The sequence below is a fragment of the Xenopus laevis genome, chromosome 9_10L (genome assembly GCF_017654675.1).
Source record: "Xenopus laevis strain J_2021 chromosome 9_10L, Xenopus_laevis_v10.1, whole genome shotgun sequence".
Lineage (NCBI taxonomy): Eukaryota > Metazoa > Chordata > Amphibia > Anura > Pipidae > Xenopus > Xenopus laevis.
Window position 1 is genome coordinate 58,466,385 of NC_054387.1, and position 20,179 is coordinate 58,486,563.

At 36.5% G+C, this 20,179-nt stretch overlaps 1 protein-coding gene across 1 annotated transcript in view; it reads left to right on the plus strand.

Moving 5' to 3' along the window:
- The window catches only part of cntnap5.L (contactin associated protein family member 5 L homeolog), a 260,880-nt gene that overhangs the window by 153,862 nt on the left and 86,839 nt on the right, over window positions 1–20,179 (plus strand). The window contains exon 12 of the mRNA XM_041576763.1: window positions 3,967–4,086. Within this exon, the coding sequence (XP_041432697.1) occupies window positions 3,967–4,086 (120 nt within the window). The remainder of the gene's footprint in view (window positions 1–3,966; window positions 4,087–20,179) is intronic.

Below are 20,179 nucleotides of genomic sequence, written 5' to 3' on the forward strand. Positions count from 1 at the left end.
TGTCATTCACTAGGGAAATAGAAACCAGAACTTCAGACAAGAAGGATTCTGTGTCGGACACATAAATCATTGTTGGATGATATTAAATGTAAGAATTAGACATTGGCTCTTTGCCTCCTTTCTAGTGCCCAGAATTGGAGACACTAGAGTCTGGCCTGATTGTAGGAGGCTATTTTGCAAAGGCCAAGGCAATCATTTAAGGGTAATTATAATCACAGTATAATACAGTCACATCTGTTTCTGTATATATAGAGACCGGCGCTTATCAACAGCTATCATTTTCATCAGAACCTAATTATGTTTTCTCTGCCTATGATTTAGGAGAAATTATCTTAGTGTTTTTTGGGGGGCAGCTTATTGCAAATTTCCTAATGCCCATGAACTTTGGGAGGGAACTTCAGCCTTTATCAAAAATAAATATGGAAATGCAATCTTTGCGGTTTTTCAAGCTAGTAATTTATTTTTAAAGCAGTGAAAACAATTGTTTAGATACTTAAAGTGAGAAAATTGCTGACAAAGATGACTGGGCACACTGAGAAAGTGAATTCACCAGTAAGAATGATAGTTACCAGTATCATGTATTGCTTTTACCTTACACAGGGATATTACTGTCTTACTTTGGCATCATGATGTGACCCTGCAATCAAACATCAGGAAGGAGGGTAGAGTGGTGTTAAGTTGTTTCTATGATAGAAAATGTATGTTTAAAAGAACAAATAACATGGAGTCAGATTAACACATATCAGGTGCAATCCTCACTGGTGTATTCTGTCTCATTTTAATGGTGTTGCTGGCCCTGAAGAGATCAGAAAATGTTTTACTGAGCAATATTACTTTCTGAATACAATTCTGATATTGCTGGACTATAGCTCCCAGCATGCATTAAAGTATGCTAGTATGCTAAGCTCTATAGACCGCAACAATTTAGTCATATGTGGTAAAGCAGCAGTTTTTAGATCTCCCTTTATAAAATGTGTATTTAACAGTACTTGAGATCTCGCCAGCACTGCTGAAAGTGGTGATTCAACCTCTTTCACCTGTTTGTACCAATATCCTCATGTTGGCGCTGCTATGACAACATTTCTGTGCATAAATTAGCAATACTCTGTTCTGCATACAAAACAAGACAACAAGGCTACTTTATTGATCTAGCTCTGTCTTGCTATTTCTTAGAAGGAAAAGTACTGTATGAGGCAACACCTTTTGAGACCTAGGACTGATGATTGTTAGTAGAGTTAATTGATCTTTGGCCAGCTTGGTCATCCAAATGATCTGCAACGTCAGTTGGTTCTGAGCATTCCATTTCACAGGGGCTTGTTTAGATTAGTCTTCCATGGACCTCAATAGACAATGGTCTTGGCAGACCTAATTTAGCGTTTGGCCTGATCTGTTTCTTGAATGATGATAGACAGGACAATGATCTGTTTGATCCCACATACTGATAAGCTATTCTATTGAACTCATAAGGGATAGTAAACAAAAAGTTCATAAACAATTTTGAGAGTCAATTAATTTTTGCTTAGTTTTGTCACACAAGTGCTCTGCAAACACAGTTGGATCTGAGCATCCAGCCCTCAAAGAACTGACTCCATCCCACAGGGGCTTGTGTACATTGATCTGCCATGGACCTTATACATGGACATTCAAGTGCTTGGTGTAATCCAATGAAGCTGACCGAAGCTGATCAGGAAAAATGATCTGCTTGTTTCCTTATTTTGCCAATAGGTTCTGAGCTAAAATTACTTTTTCTTCATTGGATTAAACAGAAGCCATTGGTAAAATGAAATTAGATTTATCTTTATATGCACATAGAATAATTCAGAGTAAATGATTCTTGGTCAGTCAGTATCTTTCTCTGTTCTTTGAATTATGCTCTCAAGAACATCTTATCAAGCAAATGAAAGGTAATATACGGGTCCAGCTTACAGTTGCTTTTCTAGGAATCTAGGCAATATTTCTGCGGCATCACTGGGTTGTATACTAGAATTAAATATATTTTACATACTGTTATTTAGTTTAGTGCAGTGATGTGATAAACAGTAGGGATGTCGCGGACTGTTCGCCGACGAACTTGTTCGCGCGAACATCGGCTGTTCGCGTCCGCCACAAGTTCGCGAACGTCGCGCGACGTTCGCCAATAGGCGTTCGCGTCAAAATCGTTCGACCATTCGACCATTCGATCGCTAAAATCGAAGGATTTTCGTTCGAATCGAACGATCGAAGCCATTGGATTGAATGAAATCATTCGATCGAATGGCTTCGATTGTTCGATTCGAACGAAAATCGTTCGATCGAACTATTAAAATCCTTCGATCGTTCGAATCGAACGATTTTCGGATGTTCGAAGTTCGCGAACTGTTCGCGAACTGTTCGCGAACTGTTCGCGAACTGTTCGCATTTTTTGCCGGTGTTCGCGAACGGCGTTCGCGAACACATTATCGGCGGTTCGCTACATCCCTAATAAACAGTATGTTAAATCCCAGCCAGATGAGCTATGTATCAACACTATGTTATTCCATGTATCTGCTAAGTGGGCTGGCAGAAAAACCAAAGAAAAAAGATATTTAGGGTGATTCACCAAAACCCCAGAGATGCATCATCTTTTACCACTGATTGTTAAATGCTGAATGCAGGGCCACCTAATGTAGACAGTGCTGTATTCATAGGAAACTTTTAATCCTATGAATTGTGTTTGTCTGTAAATTGGTGTGTTGCAATATGCATGGAGTCACATCATAATCTGTGCTAAAGATATGGGTAGAACCCATGTTTACCATGCATCTGTTGACAATCACAGGCTTTGTTTAGGATGTGTGCAAAACTACTCACAGGCTGTGCTAAGAAAACATGTAGAACCAATCATATGCAGCACCGGATACTTGCAGACTGTGCTTGTTAGTGATACCAAGTAGAGGCTGTGTTTAGGATGCATGTGGAACTAATCACAGGTATTTTCCATTTAAATATTCTACCTAAAATGTGCAATATGTTTGTATATAACAATATTACAATTTGTTGTGGTACTGTAGCGTCATTTTTACTTTATATGCACATGATCACATGAGATGCAGAAACTCTCCTTCAACTGTTATGTATTGCCAGGGTTTTACTCTTTATATCATATGATCCATCATCTTTCTAAGCTGTTTTATGCCACATGGTAGTGACAAAAGCTTTCCAGCCATTAGACACTTGGTGACACACTAGTGATTAGACCAAGGTGACCCTCCAGAAATGCTATCTGTGTTGCTTGTTAACAAAATTGGTATTATTGTTATTTTCCACTGTGCTTTCTATCTTCATCCCACATTGCAGTTCAACTCTAAGTAATGCAATGATATACGTGTTGGTGCAAATGACTACACATACAAGTGCGCCTACAGGTATTTCTTTATCCTCATCCATATTCATGCAATTGGCGCAAACGTCTTTGACCATATTTCTGCTTTAAAGATGGTCGGCTTTAATGGGCTCTTCTTGCTTATTTATAATGGAGATTTATCTTTCTGAGAATGCTATGGCATCCAACATCCTTGGTAATGTGCTATGTATAGTGATGGGCAAATAAATTCAGTCGGCACGAATTTGCGGCGAAATTCCATGTTTCGCCACCGACTAATACATTTGCGAAACTCATGTGAAAATTTGCCGGCGTCAACATTTTTTTGACACGTGTCGGAAAAGTCAGTCGTGTTAAAACCGTCACGCATCAACACTATTCGGACGTCCATTGACTTTAACGCATGTGTTTGAAGTTTTTCGGGAAGAAATGCACCCATCATTAGCCATGTATAGTATGTTAAAATGTCTCACTTTTAGTGCTGCGATAGACCCATTCCCCAATATAAAGCAATAATTATACCTCTGGTAAATATTTTGCTAAAGATCTGTGATATTAATTTAAATTAAGGGAGCATTTGTGGTCTTGATTTTAACACCACTGAGCTACTTATTTGTACTTTACAGCACTGTATGAAGATTCTTGTGAGGCCTACAGGCACAAGGGATTTCCATCTGATTACTACTATATTGATCCGGATGGAAGTGGGCCTCTTGGACCGATGCGTATCTACTGCAATATAACAGGTGAGATTAACAAAGGTCTTTATTTATATTGTTTAAAAATTTCTCTTTGTTTTGATATCAAATGCTGTAAAGTGTCTCCCTCTATGTTATGTTTTTACTTTACACACTTGACCTGTTGTCAGGACTAGAGACTGGCAGGGTTAGAAATAGGGAACAAGATTGGTTGAGGTTAAGGGATATAGTTTATGGAAGATCTAATTAAGAATGCAGTAGAGGGGAGGAGTTGGGAAGGGGTAAAATGGGTAGAAAGTGACTTTTTTAAATCTCACTCACACCTAAACTTTGGTATACACCACTTTTGGGGGCATACAGAGTTGGGTTTGGGGTTTCGCTAGGTGATGGAAGTCACATTGGCAGTGAGGGTATCCTCAACAAAGCTTGTGGTTTCACAGGGGTCAGGCCATGGGCCAAAGTGAAGGAAGTTCCACTGTGAAAGGGGCATGATTTGTAGGAGACAGTCTGGCCTAAAAGTGAAAAAAGACTGACCCCTCCCCATTTTGCACAGGTTTTAATTATTTGCAGGCAAAAGTGACTACTGGAAGTTACAAGAAGGCAGTCATGTATTCATTCAGAGTTTAATACTCAACATATGGTTTATCATACATGTATACATTCATATTGTGGTTATTTTGCCATTATGTACTGTATGTGATGTTCTTCATTTTAAAGAACCCATCATGACATTTAGGGAGTTATTTATTAAGGATGGAGTTGTGTTTTCCACTAAAATTTAGATTTTTGAGGTTATTTTTTTTTGGTCAAAACTCACATATTCGGGTTTAAAAAGTTCAAATTTTTCGAGTTTTTTTTTTTTTTTAAAAAAAGTATTATACCCTGAGCCTGTAAATAGCTTGAGTCCGAAAATACACCATCTAAAACCTGTCGAGGTCATGTAGGAATCAATGGCAGAGGTCCCTTCAGCCATTTGAAGATGTTAATAGCCTCATGTTTGAGTTTTTTTCTGAGGGTTTTGTCTGAAAACTAGAGCAATTCGATTAATATTGGTTCTCGGGTTTTGCAACGTGAACTCGCTGAATCTAGTTTTTCCCATTAGAGCTTTTTCTTAAAAAAGAATCCATTAATTTTAATTCAAGTTCATTCGAGGTATAAAAAAACTAACATTCAATCTTTAATAAATAACCCCTTAAGTCAAATAGTACCAGAACCTCAGTATATAGTCTTCTATAATGTATTTCCATTAGGCAGTTACAGTCTAACGGGCAAGTTTATTATTATTCGCACATGAATTTTCTTCCACAAAATTCAATTTAATCAGATAAAAAAATTGAGTTTTCTGAACTTTAATTTTTGAGGTTTGTCAATTGAATAACATTTCAAAAGTTTGGTCAACCTACACCTGGTGAAAGTTTATTGAAATCAGTGGAAGTGTAATTTTCAACATTTAAGCTATTTTATAATTTGAGTTTATAAAGAAAGTTGCTTAAAAAATGTGATTTTAATGGTAATCAATTTTTTGGCCAAGTTTTTTCAATTAAAGTATTTCCATTAAAAAACAAAATTGTCATCATGAAACAATTGTGCAATTATGAAAAAAATAGGTTGAGTTTATTTGAGGTTTTTTTTAGATCAAAGTTTTGGAAAAATGCCAATTTGAAAATTAATAAATCTCCATGAGTTTGGTAGGGTCTTCTGTCTTCACTTTATACAGAATATGATCTAATAACTTCCCATCCTACATGAACAGCAATTTCAAAGTCACTAGATATCATCTTATTATTTTGTTTCTATAAACCTAACAAAAAATATAGGTTACAGTTTCCATTTGAAATGTGCTCTAAGATAAATAACTGTTCCTTATAAAATATTAAGAATTGTTATTGCAGACCAGAATAAGTGAAGCAGATCCCATCAGGCTTTTACCTTATCTTTTTTAGAAAATATAAAAGCTGACGTCTTGGCTGCATATGGTGTTTTCATGACAATTATATTGCCTTAGCAGTTTAAAGAATTCGTGAAATATTTCCCACGCATTTTAATCTCCCACCTCCCCATCCCCCTGAGCCAAAAGATGACATTTTGAGTAATATCCCATAAGCTTGCCAATGGAAACCTCAAATATTCAAACAATACTATATATTGTTTTCTTTTAACTTCATGGCTAAGTTACATCTGGAATGAGTAATGGTATGAAATAATCATGAAGATGGGAACTCAGATTTGCTTCAGTCATTTCTTAGAAATTGCATGGAAAGGAGAACAAAGCTTACAGTTTCCACCACCCCCTGAAATTTGGTTTTGTTAACATTTAGGTAGTTATTTATTAACGATCGAGTTGTGTTTTCCACAAAAAATTTTTCTAGGTTCTTTTTTTGTTCAAAACACATTTTCGGGTTAACAAAAAACGTCTAATTTTTCTAGTTTTTTTTTTTTAAAAAACAACTTTTCAAGAGTTATTATACCCGACCCTGGAAATAGCTTGAATCCAAAAATTCACCATCTAAAACCTGTTCAGGTCATGTAGGAGTCCATCAATGCCTTCATGATGTTCGAGGTTTTTTGGAGAGTTTAGTTTGAAAACTTGATCAATTTGAGTGATTTGAGTTTTTTTCACAACACAAGCTTGCTGAATTGAGTTTTTTTCATTTGCATTTTTTCTTAAATAAGAAACCATACAAGTTGTGAGTTCATTTAAGTTCTTTCGAGGTATACAAAACTTTAACATTCAACCTTTGATAAATCACCCCCTTAAAATTAAATCTAAAATAGTGAGTGGTACCCTTGAAATGAGTTTGTTATAAGTTAAAATCTAATTATGTCAACATATCAATACAGTTTTATGTTAACATCCAATCGTAGGCCTCATCACTAGGTGGAATGATAATTGAAAAATCATAGTTTAAATAATTGGGAGCAAAAAGGTACATACAAGAATAGTGGGTGGTAGTAAGTATCGATGTAGTGTATATGTTGATGGATTAAATAAACAGACAGATTTTTTAAAAAAAAATAAAAAATTATAGGAAGAAAGGCATATGATCTCACTTCTAGGTCCCCACCCCTCTTTTACCCCTCAAAACTGTTTGAAGTTTGAAGGGCACGTTCATCTTTGTTCAACATTAAAGAGAACGTACAGTATGTCGAAAATGTGTTGTGCTTATTCGTTAAATTAAAAATCCATATTTTCATCTGTTTTTTATTTTAGAAAGCACTAATGCATAACAACTCACCTCACTCTGTAAACATTTAAAAAAAAAACATTTAAAAAATTGTGTAATTGGAGATAACAAGCTTATCTGTAGACTGTAATTTGTTTTACAGGCTACACTTTAGTAAATAGTGATTCGGCTAAACGAGAATGTTGGACAGAAAGTTGGAAAGCAAAAGTGGTTTCAATATCTTGTTTTGAGTAGGGCAACATAGAGAACTGTAAAAAACTGTAATGGGACTTGTAACAGTACCTGGTGGTCTAGTGTGGTGGTGGTGATGGCTGCAGCCGCTTCCTTAAGATTCGGTGCCCCGCTTCTGACATCATCGCGATTGGCGCCAAATTCAAATATTTAAAGACGCCTCATTCATTTTCCCTTGCCCAATGTAGGTCTTTTGTAATATAGTTCCCGGGTGCGATTGTGGTTTCATTTGCTGTTCCTAGACCCCGGCCTGTTTCCTCAACTACGCTTTGCTCTAACCATATTACTCCTGTCACATGTTCCAGTTCTCTTGCCTGCTCAGAACTCTCACCTTGGTGCTCTCACTTTAAGTCCTAGCAGCAGCCGAGTAGCAAAGAGCTCCTCTCAACGTGAAAGGCGGCTGTTATAGGCAGAAGCGTAACCCGTGACCAGAACCTTGACATCTGTTCTGGATTTTGGGATACCGAATGTCACAGAGAATAGACATATTTCTTTATCTCAATAATGGGCAAGCAAGTATGTTCAGCACAAGCTCTATTTATTGAGCTCATGCTGACAAAAGAGGAAGCACAGAAATACAAAAAAAACTGTCAGCAACTGAAACCAAATGTGTTCTTCTGTATCTGATGGCTATACTGGTAGAGCTGAGTGTTTTGATTTTTCTGTTGTTTTAAAGTAAAAAAAATAAGCTTTGCCAGTAGCCACATAGTAATTTGCTAGGGAGCTCCTAGTCTGCCTGTATTTTGGAATCCATCTCTTTATGTCAAACACTGCTTGTTTTCTGTGACTGGTAATATTAAAATGAGCCTCGATAGGATTCAGAGTAATGTAAGGTGACAAATAAAAATAGAATAGAAGATACCCTGGTGTCCTCTCCCAACCACCCCTGAAAGGTGAAAAGAAGACTCTACCCTGATTTCAGTTCTCTGCTTTAGGTCATAATCTATAAATAAATGCCTACCCGTCTCATTATCATGTAGGCACATAAACCTGGTTTGAAATAATTGTGATTATTATGTGCTAATTAATCTAATGTCTTGCAAATTCTCCCGAGTCTGATTCCCAAGGCTGTGGATTCTGTGTTACTTTCCTTCAAGTCATTAACCTAAGACTTTTTCCTTTTTCTTTAATCCCCTCTGGTCTCATGTCGGGTTTTGTAGATATATCTTGTGTATGCTACTGGGAAATTCAATGTTTTATAATGTGAAGGGGTTACAGTTCTAAGGAGATGTTAGGATTACAAATCAGCTCAACAGCAAGGATGAATATTAATTGAAGGAGGTGAATATGCTTGGAACACTTTTTCTTTCCTTTTCTTTAAATGTTGCTTGTGCACATCTAGAATTCATAGAGGGGGCACAGCTTTGTCTTTATCATGACTTTTATTTTTTTACCTTGACTGACTTGAACTTTAACTTGAACCTACCTATATTCAGGTGATAATTTCCTATTTGTTTCCCCACTTTTGTCACCTAATTTATCATAATGATTCTTTTTAATACTGAATACTGCACTATACTAACTATTTTTTTGTGGAGCAGGTGTCTTACTTCTTAGTTTGGCTTGGTCTCAATTGGTTATAATGAAACAGATCTGTGGTGGCATGCAGTGTGGCACCAATAAAAAAACAATTTTACAGTTAGCTTTAACTGACTGTAGTTCTTTGGTTCCCTTTCATATCGTTCCATGACGTCATGAGAATATTTTATTGCTATACGTGGTGCACAGTGCCAACGGCACTTAATATCAGCTGGATATGTAAAGGTTTATCCCAACTCATTTGTGGTAGAAAAATATGGATAGGAAAGGCTTTGCGGTGGTTAGTCACATTCCTTTGAACATGTTTAGCCTGTGGTGCACCTGCAACTGTCACATTTTATCTTGTCATGCTTTACATGTGAATAGTGTAGGGTTCTTATGTGATGCATGATCTCGGTGGTTTAATTTCTGGAATACTTTTATTTTGCAGCTTGAACCTCTGCAGTAGACAAGGACAATATATATCTTGTGTTTCAGAAGTTAGATCTCTTTGTCTTTATATAACAGGTAACATTTTTTGTTCTGTGTTAGCCCATTGAGAAAATTATAGGGTAGAACTTTTGATATGAAACATAACAAAAGTAGTGTAAAGTTGATACCTTTATTGGCTAACTAAGATGATAATCACAGCAAGCTTTCAGAACATTGCAGTTCCTTCTTCAAAGCTGATTACAAAATTTTTCACCGTTTTGCAAATTTTTTGGTTAATTTGTGAATCTTTTGGTAAATTTGTAAATTTTTCAGTAAATTTGCGATTTTTTCACAGATTCACCCATCACTAGTTACCCAAAATTAGTAAAAGTGATTTGCCATTATAGTTTTGGGAGCTGCTGACAGATATTTTACACATTATTGCCAAGAGGTGGCTATAAACTACAGTATGTAAGACAGGAATGTACATTGAAACTCCTTTATAAAATGTTGAAATAGTTAAACCTTTCTGTGCTATATACACAGATTTCTGTCCACCAATCTATTGGTGTAATACTACATCAACCATATGTGGGAAAGGTTTATAATCCCATAATAACTACACTGCTACTCTCATTGGCTAACCACCCAAAGCAAGTCTCCTGTTCTTATCATACATATGCCTGACAGGGTTGACATTGAAACTATCCCTGTACTTTTACCTCAGCCTTATACAGACTATCACTGTATGTAATCCCTGTTATTAAGGATGCACCGAATCAGGATTCAGTTCGGGATTCGGCCAGGATTCAGATTTTTCAGCAGGATTTGGCCAAACTCTTTTGCCCGGCCAAACCGAATCTGAATCCTTATTTGCATATGCAAATTAGGAGCAGGGAGGGAAATCGCGTGACTTTTTGTCCCAAAACAAGGAACTAAAAAATGTTTTCCCACCCCTAATTTGCATATGCAAATTAGGATTTGGATTCAGTTCGGAATTTGGCCGAATCTTTTGTGAAGGATTTGGGGGTTCAGCTGAATCCAAAATCCATACTGTATACATATATAATCCATTGGATATGATTTCACAGTATTAGTCCTGCACTATTCCACAATAATAGATTATTGTACAAAGTACAGTTACAATAAAGATTAAGATCTTAGGGGCAGATTTACATAGGGTCGAATATCGAGGGTTAATTAACCCTCGATATTCGACTGGCGAATATAAATCCTTCCACTTTGAATATCAAAGTCGAAGGATTTACCGCAAATAGTTTGATCGAACGATCAAATGAAAAATCCTTTTAATCGTTCGATTCAACGGATTTTAATCCATCGATTGAACGATTTTTCTTCAACCAAAAAAACATTAGAAAGCCTATGGGGACCTTCCCCATAGGCTAACATTGATGTTCGGTAGGTTTTAGGTGGCGAAGTAGGGGGTCGAAGTTTTTTTTAAAGAGACATTACATTCGACTATTGAATGGTTGAATAGTGGAATGATTTTTAGTTCTAATTAGTCGGAGTCGTAGTCGAAGGTCGAAGTAGCCAATTCGATTGTCGAAGTAGCCAAAAAAAACATTCGAAATTCGAAGTTTTTTTTATTCTATTCCTTCACTCAAGCTAAGTAAATGGGCCCCTTAGTATCATAGAGACAAGAGGATAGAGGATAGAGCTAACGATCATTTGAGTTTTTTTGTGTTGGTTTTTTGTGAATTTTGCATTGCATGGATTTTGATTCTCACCAAAAGCCCAGGTGTCTCTTTAAGAAACAACTCTTTGGTTTGTTACCTCAGAATAGCCCAAAGTCATATTTTAGCAAGCTGTAAATTCTTCTGCTTGGCTGGTTCTGTATACACGTGAGTTTAGACTGACAAGCTCTTAGTAACCAAGCCACACACAGAAATATTGGCTGGAGCACATTCTTACCTCTTGATGCATGACTCAAGAGAACACAAACTGCATGTCTGATAAATTACAAGCTGCCTGACTCGTTACAGTCACCCGACAAACAAAATAAATATCATTTGAAACAAATAGCATGAGATTTTTTCCTATAGCCCAGAGCTGTTGTTTGAAACCTTCACAGTATTTGAATTCTGTCAGGAGGTCTTGGCATTAAAAGCATTAAGCATGCATACTTATGAAGTGGGATATTTGTGTATAACCCTCCATCATGTCTTTATAGCCTTTTCACAGAGGAAAAAAAATTCTACCTTCAGAACTGTCAAAAGATATAATGACGGAGAGCTTGAACAGGGTCTAAAAAACCATCTATAAAGGAGAAATGTAAACAGAAAGTCCTAATAGTGTTCTTATTTGTAAGCAGATATTTTTTTATTTTATTGAAATGTGAAATCAGTAATTGTATGAGCTGATATATTCTATTTTCTGAATTTTAGTAATGAAGCAACGGCATCAAACAAAACCAGTGTATGAGAGTAGTTGACATTATGTTTCGATACTTTATTAAAAACGGGTCCATTGTCTCATTTGGGGTGATGTACACAAGTTGGTGTCAGAGATATAAGGACTGATAATTGTCAATTCACCATACCCACATCTATGTAGGTAAACCTCTTATTTTGAGCCAAGTTAGTGCTAGTCATTAGTGATGGGCCAATAAATTAGCCAGGCGTGGATTTGTGAATTTCGTGTTTTGCCGCCGCAAATGTTTTTGCGAAACTGTGGTGAAAATTCGCCGGTGAAAAATCTGGCACATCAAAACAAATTTGGTGCACGTCAAAATTGCAGTGCTTATAAAAATTGTCGCCCATCAAAATTTTTCATACTCCCATTGACTTTAATGCATTTGACACCCATTGACCAATGCGTTTCACCATTTTTTTGCCGTTTCGCTAATTTTTGGCAAAGCAAAATGGGACAGATTCGCCCATCACTGCTAGTCATGGCACCTCCTGCATTGGTTACAGTAATCAGAGATAACATTTCTCCTGAATAAAGCTTTGGTCTCACAAGCTGATCATCCCCTGCTGTATCTTTTGAAAGAGAGTGCTCTCCAAAGCCAACACATACTAAAACCCGTGTAAGTTTGGACTACCATTTCAGTGAAAAACCCTGATCAAGGCCACTAACGGGAATGTGGTTGCACTTCAAGGCCAAACAATTAAACTATAATGAAAGTGTGATTTACAGTTAGGTCCATAAATCTTTGGACAGGGACAATTTTTTTCGAATTTTGGTTCTGTACATTGCCACAATGAATTTTAAATTAAAAAACTCAGATGCAGTTGAACTGCAGACTTTCAGCTTTAATTCAGTGGGTTGAACAAAAAGATTGCATAAAAATGTGAGGAGGAACTAAAGCCTTTCTTTTAAACACAATCACTTCATTTCGGGGACTCAAAAGCAATTGGACAATTGACTCAAAGGCTATTTCATGGGCAGGTATGGGCAATTCCTTCATTACAGAGGATACACTGCAAGGTGCAAGCCACTCATATGCATCAAGAATAGAAAGGCTAGATTGGACTTTGCTAAAAAAAAGATCTAAAAAAGCCAGCACATTTCTGGAAAAACATTCTTTGGACAGATGAAACCAAGATCAACCTCTACCAGAATGATGGCAAGAAAAAAGTATGGAGAAGGCGTGGAACAGCTCATGATCCAAAGCATACCACATCATCTGTAAAACATGTCGGAGGCAGTGTGATGGCTTGGGCGTGCAGGGCTGCCAGTGGCACTGGGACACTAGTGTTTATCCATGATGTGACACAGGACAGAAGCAGCCGAATGAATTCTGAGGTGTTCAGAGACATACTGTCTTCTCAAAGAGACATACTGTCTTCTCAAATCCAGTCAAATTCAATGCAGATGGAGAGTGACCCAAAACCTACAGTCAAAGCCAGGAGTTTATTAAAGCAAAGAAGTGGAATATTCTTAAATGGCAAAGTCAGTCACCTGATCTGAACCCAATTGAGCATGCATTTCACTTGTTGAAGACTAAACTTCGGATAGAAAGGCCCACAAACAAACAGCAACTGAAAGTCGCTGCAGTAAAAGCCTGGCAGAGCATTAAAAAGGAGGAAACCCAGAATCTGAGGATGTCCATGAGTTCAAGACTTCAGGATGTCATTGCCAGCAAAGGGGTTTCAACCAAGTATTAGAAATGAACATTTTATTTTCAGTTTTTTATTTGTCCAATTGCTTTTGAGCTCCTGAAAAGAAGTGATTGTGTTAAAAAAAAGGCTTTAGTTCCTCACATTTTTATGCAATATTTTTGTTCAACCCACTGAATTTCTTTTTAAATTCATTGTGGTAATGTACCAGACCAAAATTAGAAAAAAAGATGTCTCTGTCCAAAGATTTATGGCCCTAGCTGTATCTAGAAACAAAACATACAAAAAAAAACATATTGATTGGTGCAGATTCCCCAGACCCATGTTTTACTAATACAAACACTACATGGCCTAGTATTCAGATACTATGTCTAAAATGCCATTCTCTCAAGTGGAAGGGAGGCTTGTCCACCACTCACACTCTGTGACCATAACAAATAGGTAAAATAACATTTTAAATTGCAACCCATGTGTGGCACTCTTAATTTGCTTCTCATTGTAAATTTCACAATGCCAGATATCTAAAGATCTTCTGCAGCACCACTTACTAACTGCTTTCAGTGTGCAAGAACACTACTACAGATGTGGTATAAAGGTCACCATCATTGGGCCCTGGAGCAGTGGAAAGGCATCTTCTGTAGTGATAAATGTTATTTAACACCTGAAAGACCATTAGGAATGTCTGAATTTAGCAAATGCCTGGATACCACTGCTGCCTGAAATGTATAATGCCAACAGTAAAATTTTGTGGAGGAAAGATAATGATCTAAAGTTTCCAGTGCTTGGCTAGGGCCCCAAGATTCAGTGAAAGTTTTTCTGAATTCCTGACAATTTTATGATCCAATTTCATGTGTGTTGGACACACCGGCATCTGTATAATTTTGGCCATATATTATAATTACTAATAACTGAGACATAAAAAGGTTAAGCCAAAATAAAACGTGTACAAAGTAATCTGAGAAGCTGCTGTCACTCTTTTGACATCCAATAACTGTCATCTGATAAGAAAGCAGTCATGAAAGCAGTCTATGATAATGTCTGTTCCATTGCACATTATCATCTACATCATGTACATTGGCAATCCAATATGTCTCCTAAACCAATACATTCCTTCATAGCAGACCTACAAAAGCACTAAATGGGAAGGCATAGAAAATGTTGACAACTCAAAATTATGAATTTAAGGCAGACCTGACAACAGAACAAAATCAGTAACACTTACTATTTTACTATAACAATTCCTCCATTGTTTGCTCTTTATAAGTGTATAAATTTGCCCTTTTCAGAAGAAAGCGAAAGGACAAAAGAAACAATAAAATCTTAAATACTCTTCTCCGCCAAAAAAAACATTCTCAAGGGGAGCCATGATTTACAGAGCCATTGCAGTATTATCTGTCGTCATACTATTCACTAAGTGCAACTGTTATCTATCTCTCTATCTGTGTGTTTTCCTTCTTTTTGTCTGTGGTTTGAAGAGACCCATTTCCCATCTTGAAAGAGACAAAAGCTTTCTCTGTGTGCAGATGGGGACTATGATAGCTGCCTCTGTTCAATAAACATTGTTGATACCCTTGCTAGTTCAGCTTTCTGATTTCAGTGGCAGGCGATGAAGCTCAATATGTATTAAATAAAAAAGAGAGTAAAGAAAATTTTTAGAAAACTGTCTCCAGAAGATATTGTATTTCTGGGACTGATTCACAGAACTTCATTGCTAGAATGTGAGCTTTTATAGTGGGTACAAAGTACGGTACTTTGGAGTGTAGATTTGGCAGATAATGGGCACTTTTATCTTTTTTAATGGATATTCACAAAAATGTGTTCTTTAGTTAAATTCCATTCATTATACCATTAGAACAGTCGGCCTTGGTATTTATGGAACATGTCTTTGACAAGATAGGGATAGAGTCTTCGCAAAATATGCTAATTATTCTGAATGGATGGCTGATTAAAGGCACAAAGTAAGAGCTCCTACAGTAATAATTCTGTAATAAGAATAATGTTGCATGAAGACTTTCTTCCCATCCACTTGAGATAGTCTGACAGAGAACAGAGAATTTACTCCATATAACGATACCCTAACATTGTTTGCTGCCTGTGCTCTCAGGAAAAGTGCATGCAAACATTTTCATTATACAGCCACAGTGAAAGGGCATTAATGTGGATGTTTCAGAAAAATACATTTATTAATTAGATTTATTTTCATTCTGTTAACCCTATTAATGGGCTTCCACTGAAACTAATGCAATGGTAAATTGCATTTTTTGGTTATGTAAGGATTCCTGTAGATTGGTACTGTTATTTTATTTCCCTTCAGCTTTTACTGCCCCTTTAAAATCTGGAAAGTCTAGTTTGGACACTTTGCAATGAAACGTAACAGACGCGTGGTTACAGAAACACTGTCGGATGGCAAAAAACAGTTAATTTATTCGTTGCATGAATCTCTTGCCTGGAGCTTTTAGAACTATCAGTAATTATCTTAAGTTAATTATTTTTTTCTACGTATGCACGGCATAGATCACAATAGAAAAGTACCCAATGGAAATGTAGTGCTATAATAATAATACTTACAAATAATAATATTGATATAATATGATACTAATAATGGTCGTATTATTATAAGTTATTTTATTCTCATCGTCTCCCCCTTTTTACCCCCTTCCTCCATTCTTCACCCCTTTTCTCCTCTTTTTAAACTGACATAGACTTATTCTAACATCTTTTGTTTATCATATAATTTTCTATTTTTTAATTGCATTTTATTTTTCTTATTTCTCATTGTTGATATCCCCTTCTCTTTATTCTTCTGATTACGAACGTTCTCCCATTCCTATTTTCTCATTTTTTTCTCTTTTTACAGTCACTCTGCCCTTTTCTCAATTCCATTTTTAAATGTTCAGCCTCTTATTTCTCCAGCTATATGACCACACCTCTTTCCTATTGCCTTCTATCTACAATATGTATTTAATATTTTATTATGTTTTTTTATCGATGCCTTTCTCTTTTACACTTTTCTCCACTTCTACAATTATCTTTTCAAATTCTGTTCTCCTCTTATATCTCCATGTTATTTATATTTCCTTTTTAGTCTTCTTACTCACCATTAATGCTAAGTGGCCAATCTGAGTTCTTCTTATTAATAAGGAAAGTGATGCTTTATACAGATGCAGCCACTTTGGTTTGTCTGTTTGACACAGAATAACTAAACACAGATATCCCATTTATCTCATTTAACACAGAAAACTGTGTCACAGCATCCCACCTAATTAAAGCATTCACCATTGTGAACAATGGCGCTTTGGTATGCTAATGAAAAGATTAAATGCATTAAATGAGTTAAGATGACTTTAGATAACACAGTTTATTCAATTAACCCTGAGTCATGACGCATTTAACTCACAAATCCAAGTGGCTTCATCTGTAGGTACGGTGAAAATCAAAAAGAAATGGTCATGGTCTTATAAAATTCATTGTTACCAGAGCACTCAGTTCTTCTGAATCCCAGAGGGCCAACTGACCCTAATAAATCTTATACTAAATTCAGAATACATAAACTGAGGGCATTTTTCAAAATATGTAAAAATCTGGGTGAACATTTTACTTTTAGTTGGTTTTAATGTAAATAAAAGAAAAAAAACTGACTGAGAACAGGGAAGTATCATGCATGGGAATACATTGTATAAAAAGATCTAGTCAATATGCAATTAAGATGCACTTAAGCCAAATAATTTTAGTTACAAAGGGGACTGATTTAGGTGCTTTGTATAGTCTGTATATACATTTTGTTTTGCATTGTTCTATTCAACGAGATTGAGAATAAAAGCATAAGGTTGTATGTAAAGAGTATTGGGTTGTGTAGTGGTCACTCATGGAAAGTTGTGTCTAGCAGAAAAAGGGAGGCAGGGACTATAGTGCCACTTCAAAAGGCCATGGTGATATTACATTTTAGATTTATAAGGGGGGGGTAGGGGCTATCAGGAATGACTTGAAGACCTTAAAATGTTCAACTTAGCAAAAATAAGGGAGAGAGTGGTGACATCATAGGAACAATCTAATTATGTAAAATAATTAATGGAGTTCAGATTGGAAATTTACACAAATAACCTCCGGCTGATTTGGTATGAAATAGTGACATATTATCAATGTAGATTAAAGAGGGGAATCTTTTTCTTTTCTGACATATTCTGCTATTTATAATTTATACAAATTCCTAAGAAGAGGAAGTATAAGTCTAGAAGTTGTGCGCCACCACCTTTACATTGTATGAACATTTAACAGCTCATAAACTGTCCTGTAGAAAATAAATGTAACTTAGTGATAGTGGGAAACCAATGAATCCTCTCTTATTTATGGTGTTGGCTCTGCCCTGGTTATCTAAAGATGAGCAGCCATCTTCCCAGCACAGGGTGATAAAATAATCATATCTCTCAGGCTTAATGGCAGCAAATGATATTAAACTGAGAGGGATAATGACTGAAGGGAGGTTAGCCCAGTTTATAGTCATGAAATATACACCATAAATCTGGCTCTTTTCTACAATAGCCTTCAATTCTGTGCTATTAATTGTGAGACTAGAGACACTAATGTAAAAGCAGAAAGGATTTTGGTGAAGACAGAAGATGTATGTAGATTTTATTTGTAATGCAAGTGGATCTTTTCTCCTACTTAGAATACTGTAAAGCACTCCACCTGGTGTCAAAGCCTTGCGTGTCTAAGATAGAATGTAGTGGGATGGATGGCTACTAATCATACAGCCTGTAATTAACCCTGAAAACCATGTAAAAATTCAGATCAAAATGCCAGACTGCTGGGACAGAATGCGCTATTATAAAGATAGCTGGATTCTTAACCATAAAGTGTGAAAAAACTATGCCACAAAAGTAGCTAAAACCTCCTCATCAATAACATATTTTGTTTTTCCAAAGTACATAATTAAGCAAGTAGCAGCATTTTATTTCTTTGTTATAAAGAAGTAATCTCAAATTGGATGGCTGCAATTATAAAATTTTTGTACCTTCTTGCTTGCATTATTTTGACCAAAAACTTTTGGGAAATAAGACAATTTCAAAGGCTGCTTAGAACAGGTCCAAATATATTTTGGATATATTTTGGATATATTTTTAATGAGCAACATTTTATTCTTGGATGAACCATCCCTTTAGGTAGGTTTTCATTGCATTTGAAAAAAAAAAAAATTCACACACTGCAAGCACACACAATATATATTGTAGCTAAACCTGCTCTAAATATAACAAACAAGATTAATAAAGCAAAACACATGCTGCTGTGAAATAAATGAAAAAATTAACTCCATTAATCTTGGCTCCCTCCATAGACCAAGGAGCTGTGCGTGGTTATTTCACATGTCGAAAAAAAGGGCCTTGTATACAGTATGTCAGGGTTATGGAAGTTGCCTGTATCTCAACAACAGCTGCACCTATAGACAAAGCTATGGTTAGAGAAATGAATGGGCTATTCGACCATGGCAGGAATCGCAGTTTCTCTAAAACTGCCTTGGATGAGATTGCATGCTGTATCTGATGATAATTTAGACCGATCAAAAATGAACACAATCTGCTTTGTTTGCTAATGCTTAATATTGAGAACTTTCCATTTTCAATTGTTTTCCAGACTTTTAAAAGATTCTTCTAGAGCAGTGTCTGTCAAGCTTTCTGTTCAAACCCCAATGCAAGGACCAAACTTTGGCCATAGCTTTCCTTGAAGGTCCAGTGTTTGACCACAGCCTACCTTGAAGGTCTAACTGTTGGCTAGGTTCTTTCTTGAATGTCTAACCATTTGCTAGGTCTCCCTTCAAGGTCCAACCCTTAGCCAGGACCTCTCTTTCGAAGCTTCAACTTATTGTCCAAGTCCCACTTAGTTCAGAATATGAGCACAGATATTCTAGGAGAGCAACTGACATTTCTCCCTAAGCTTTTCTTGGTAAAATGTGAGAAAACAGGTTGTGTTTGACTTCATCAACTTTAATTTTTTTTTCTCTAAGAAGAGAACTCAACAGGTTAACATTTGGCAGAGGGGGGTCTTGGGATGTCTGGATAGGGATGTAGCGAACCGCCGAGTATGTGTTCGCGAACGCCGTTCGCGAACACCGGCAAAAAATGTGAACAGTTCGCGAACTGTTCGCGAACTTCGAACATCCGAAAATCGTTCGATTCGAACGATCGAAGGATTTTAATCGTTCGATTTTAGCGATCGAATGGTCGAATGGTTGAACGATTTTGACACGAACGCCTATTGGCGAACGTCGCGCGACGTTCGCGAACTTGCGGCGGACGCGAACAGTCGAAGTTCGCGCGAACTAGTTCGCCGGCGAACAGTTCGCTACATCCCTATGTCTGGATTGGGGTGCCATCTACAGTAATGGGGGCCTCTTACAAAAGTTGTGAGACACTATATCCACAAAAGTTCATCACCAGCTGAAAAGGAACCTCTACCACTATTTGTTGTGCATTTATGGTGGGCAATTTATGGTGCAGAAATCACTACGACAAGGAATTAGAATTGTAATGTAAATGTATTGATATATCAAACATCACTTATGTCATTCTTATTTTTATTAAGAAAAGTATATCATGCTGTCAACTGACTAAAACAAGGCTGTCTCTTGTAGATACTTAATTTGACAGTTATTCAAAACAATTCTAGTGCTGTTCTCTTGCAGGCCTATAGTAAGAACTA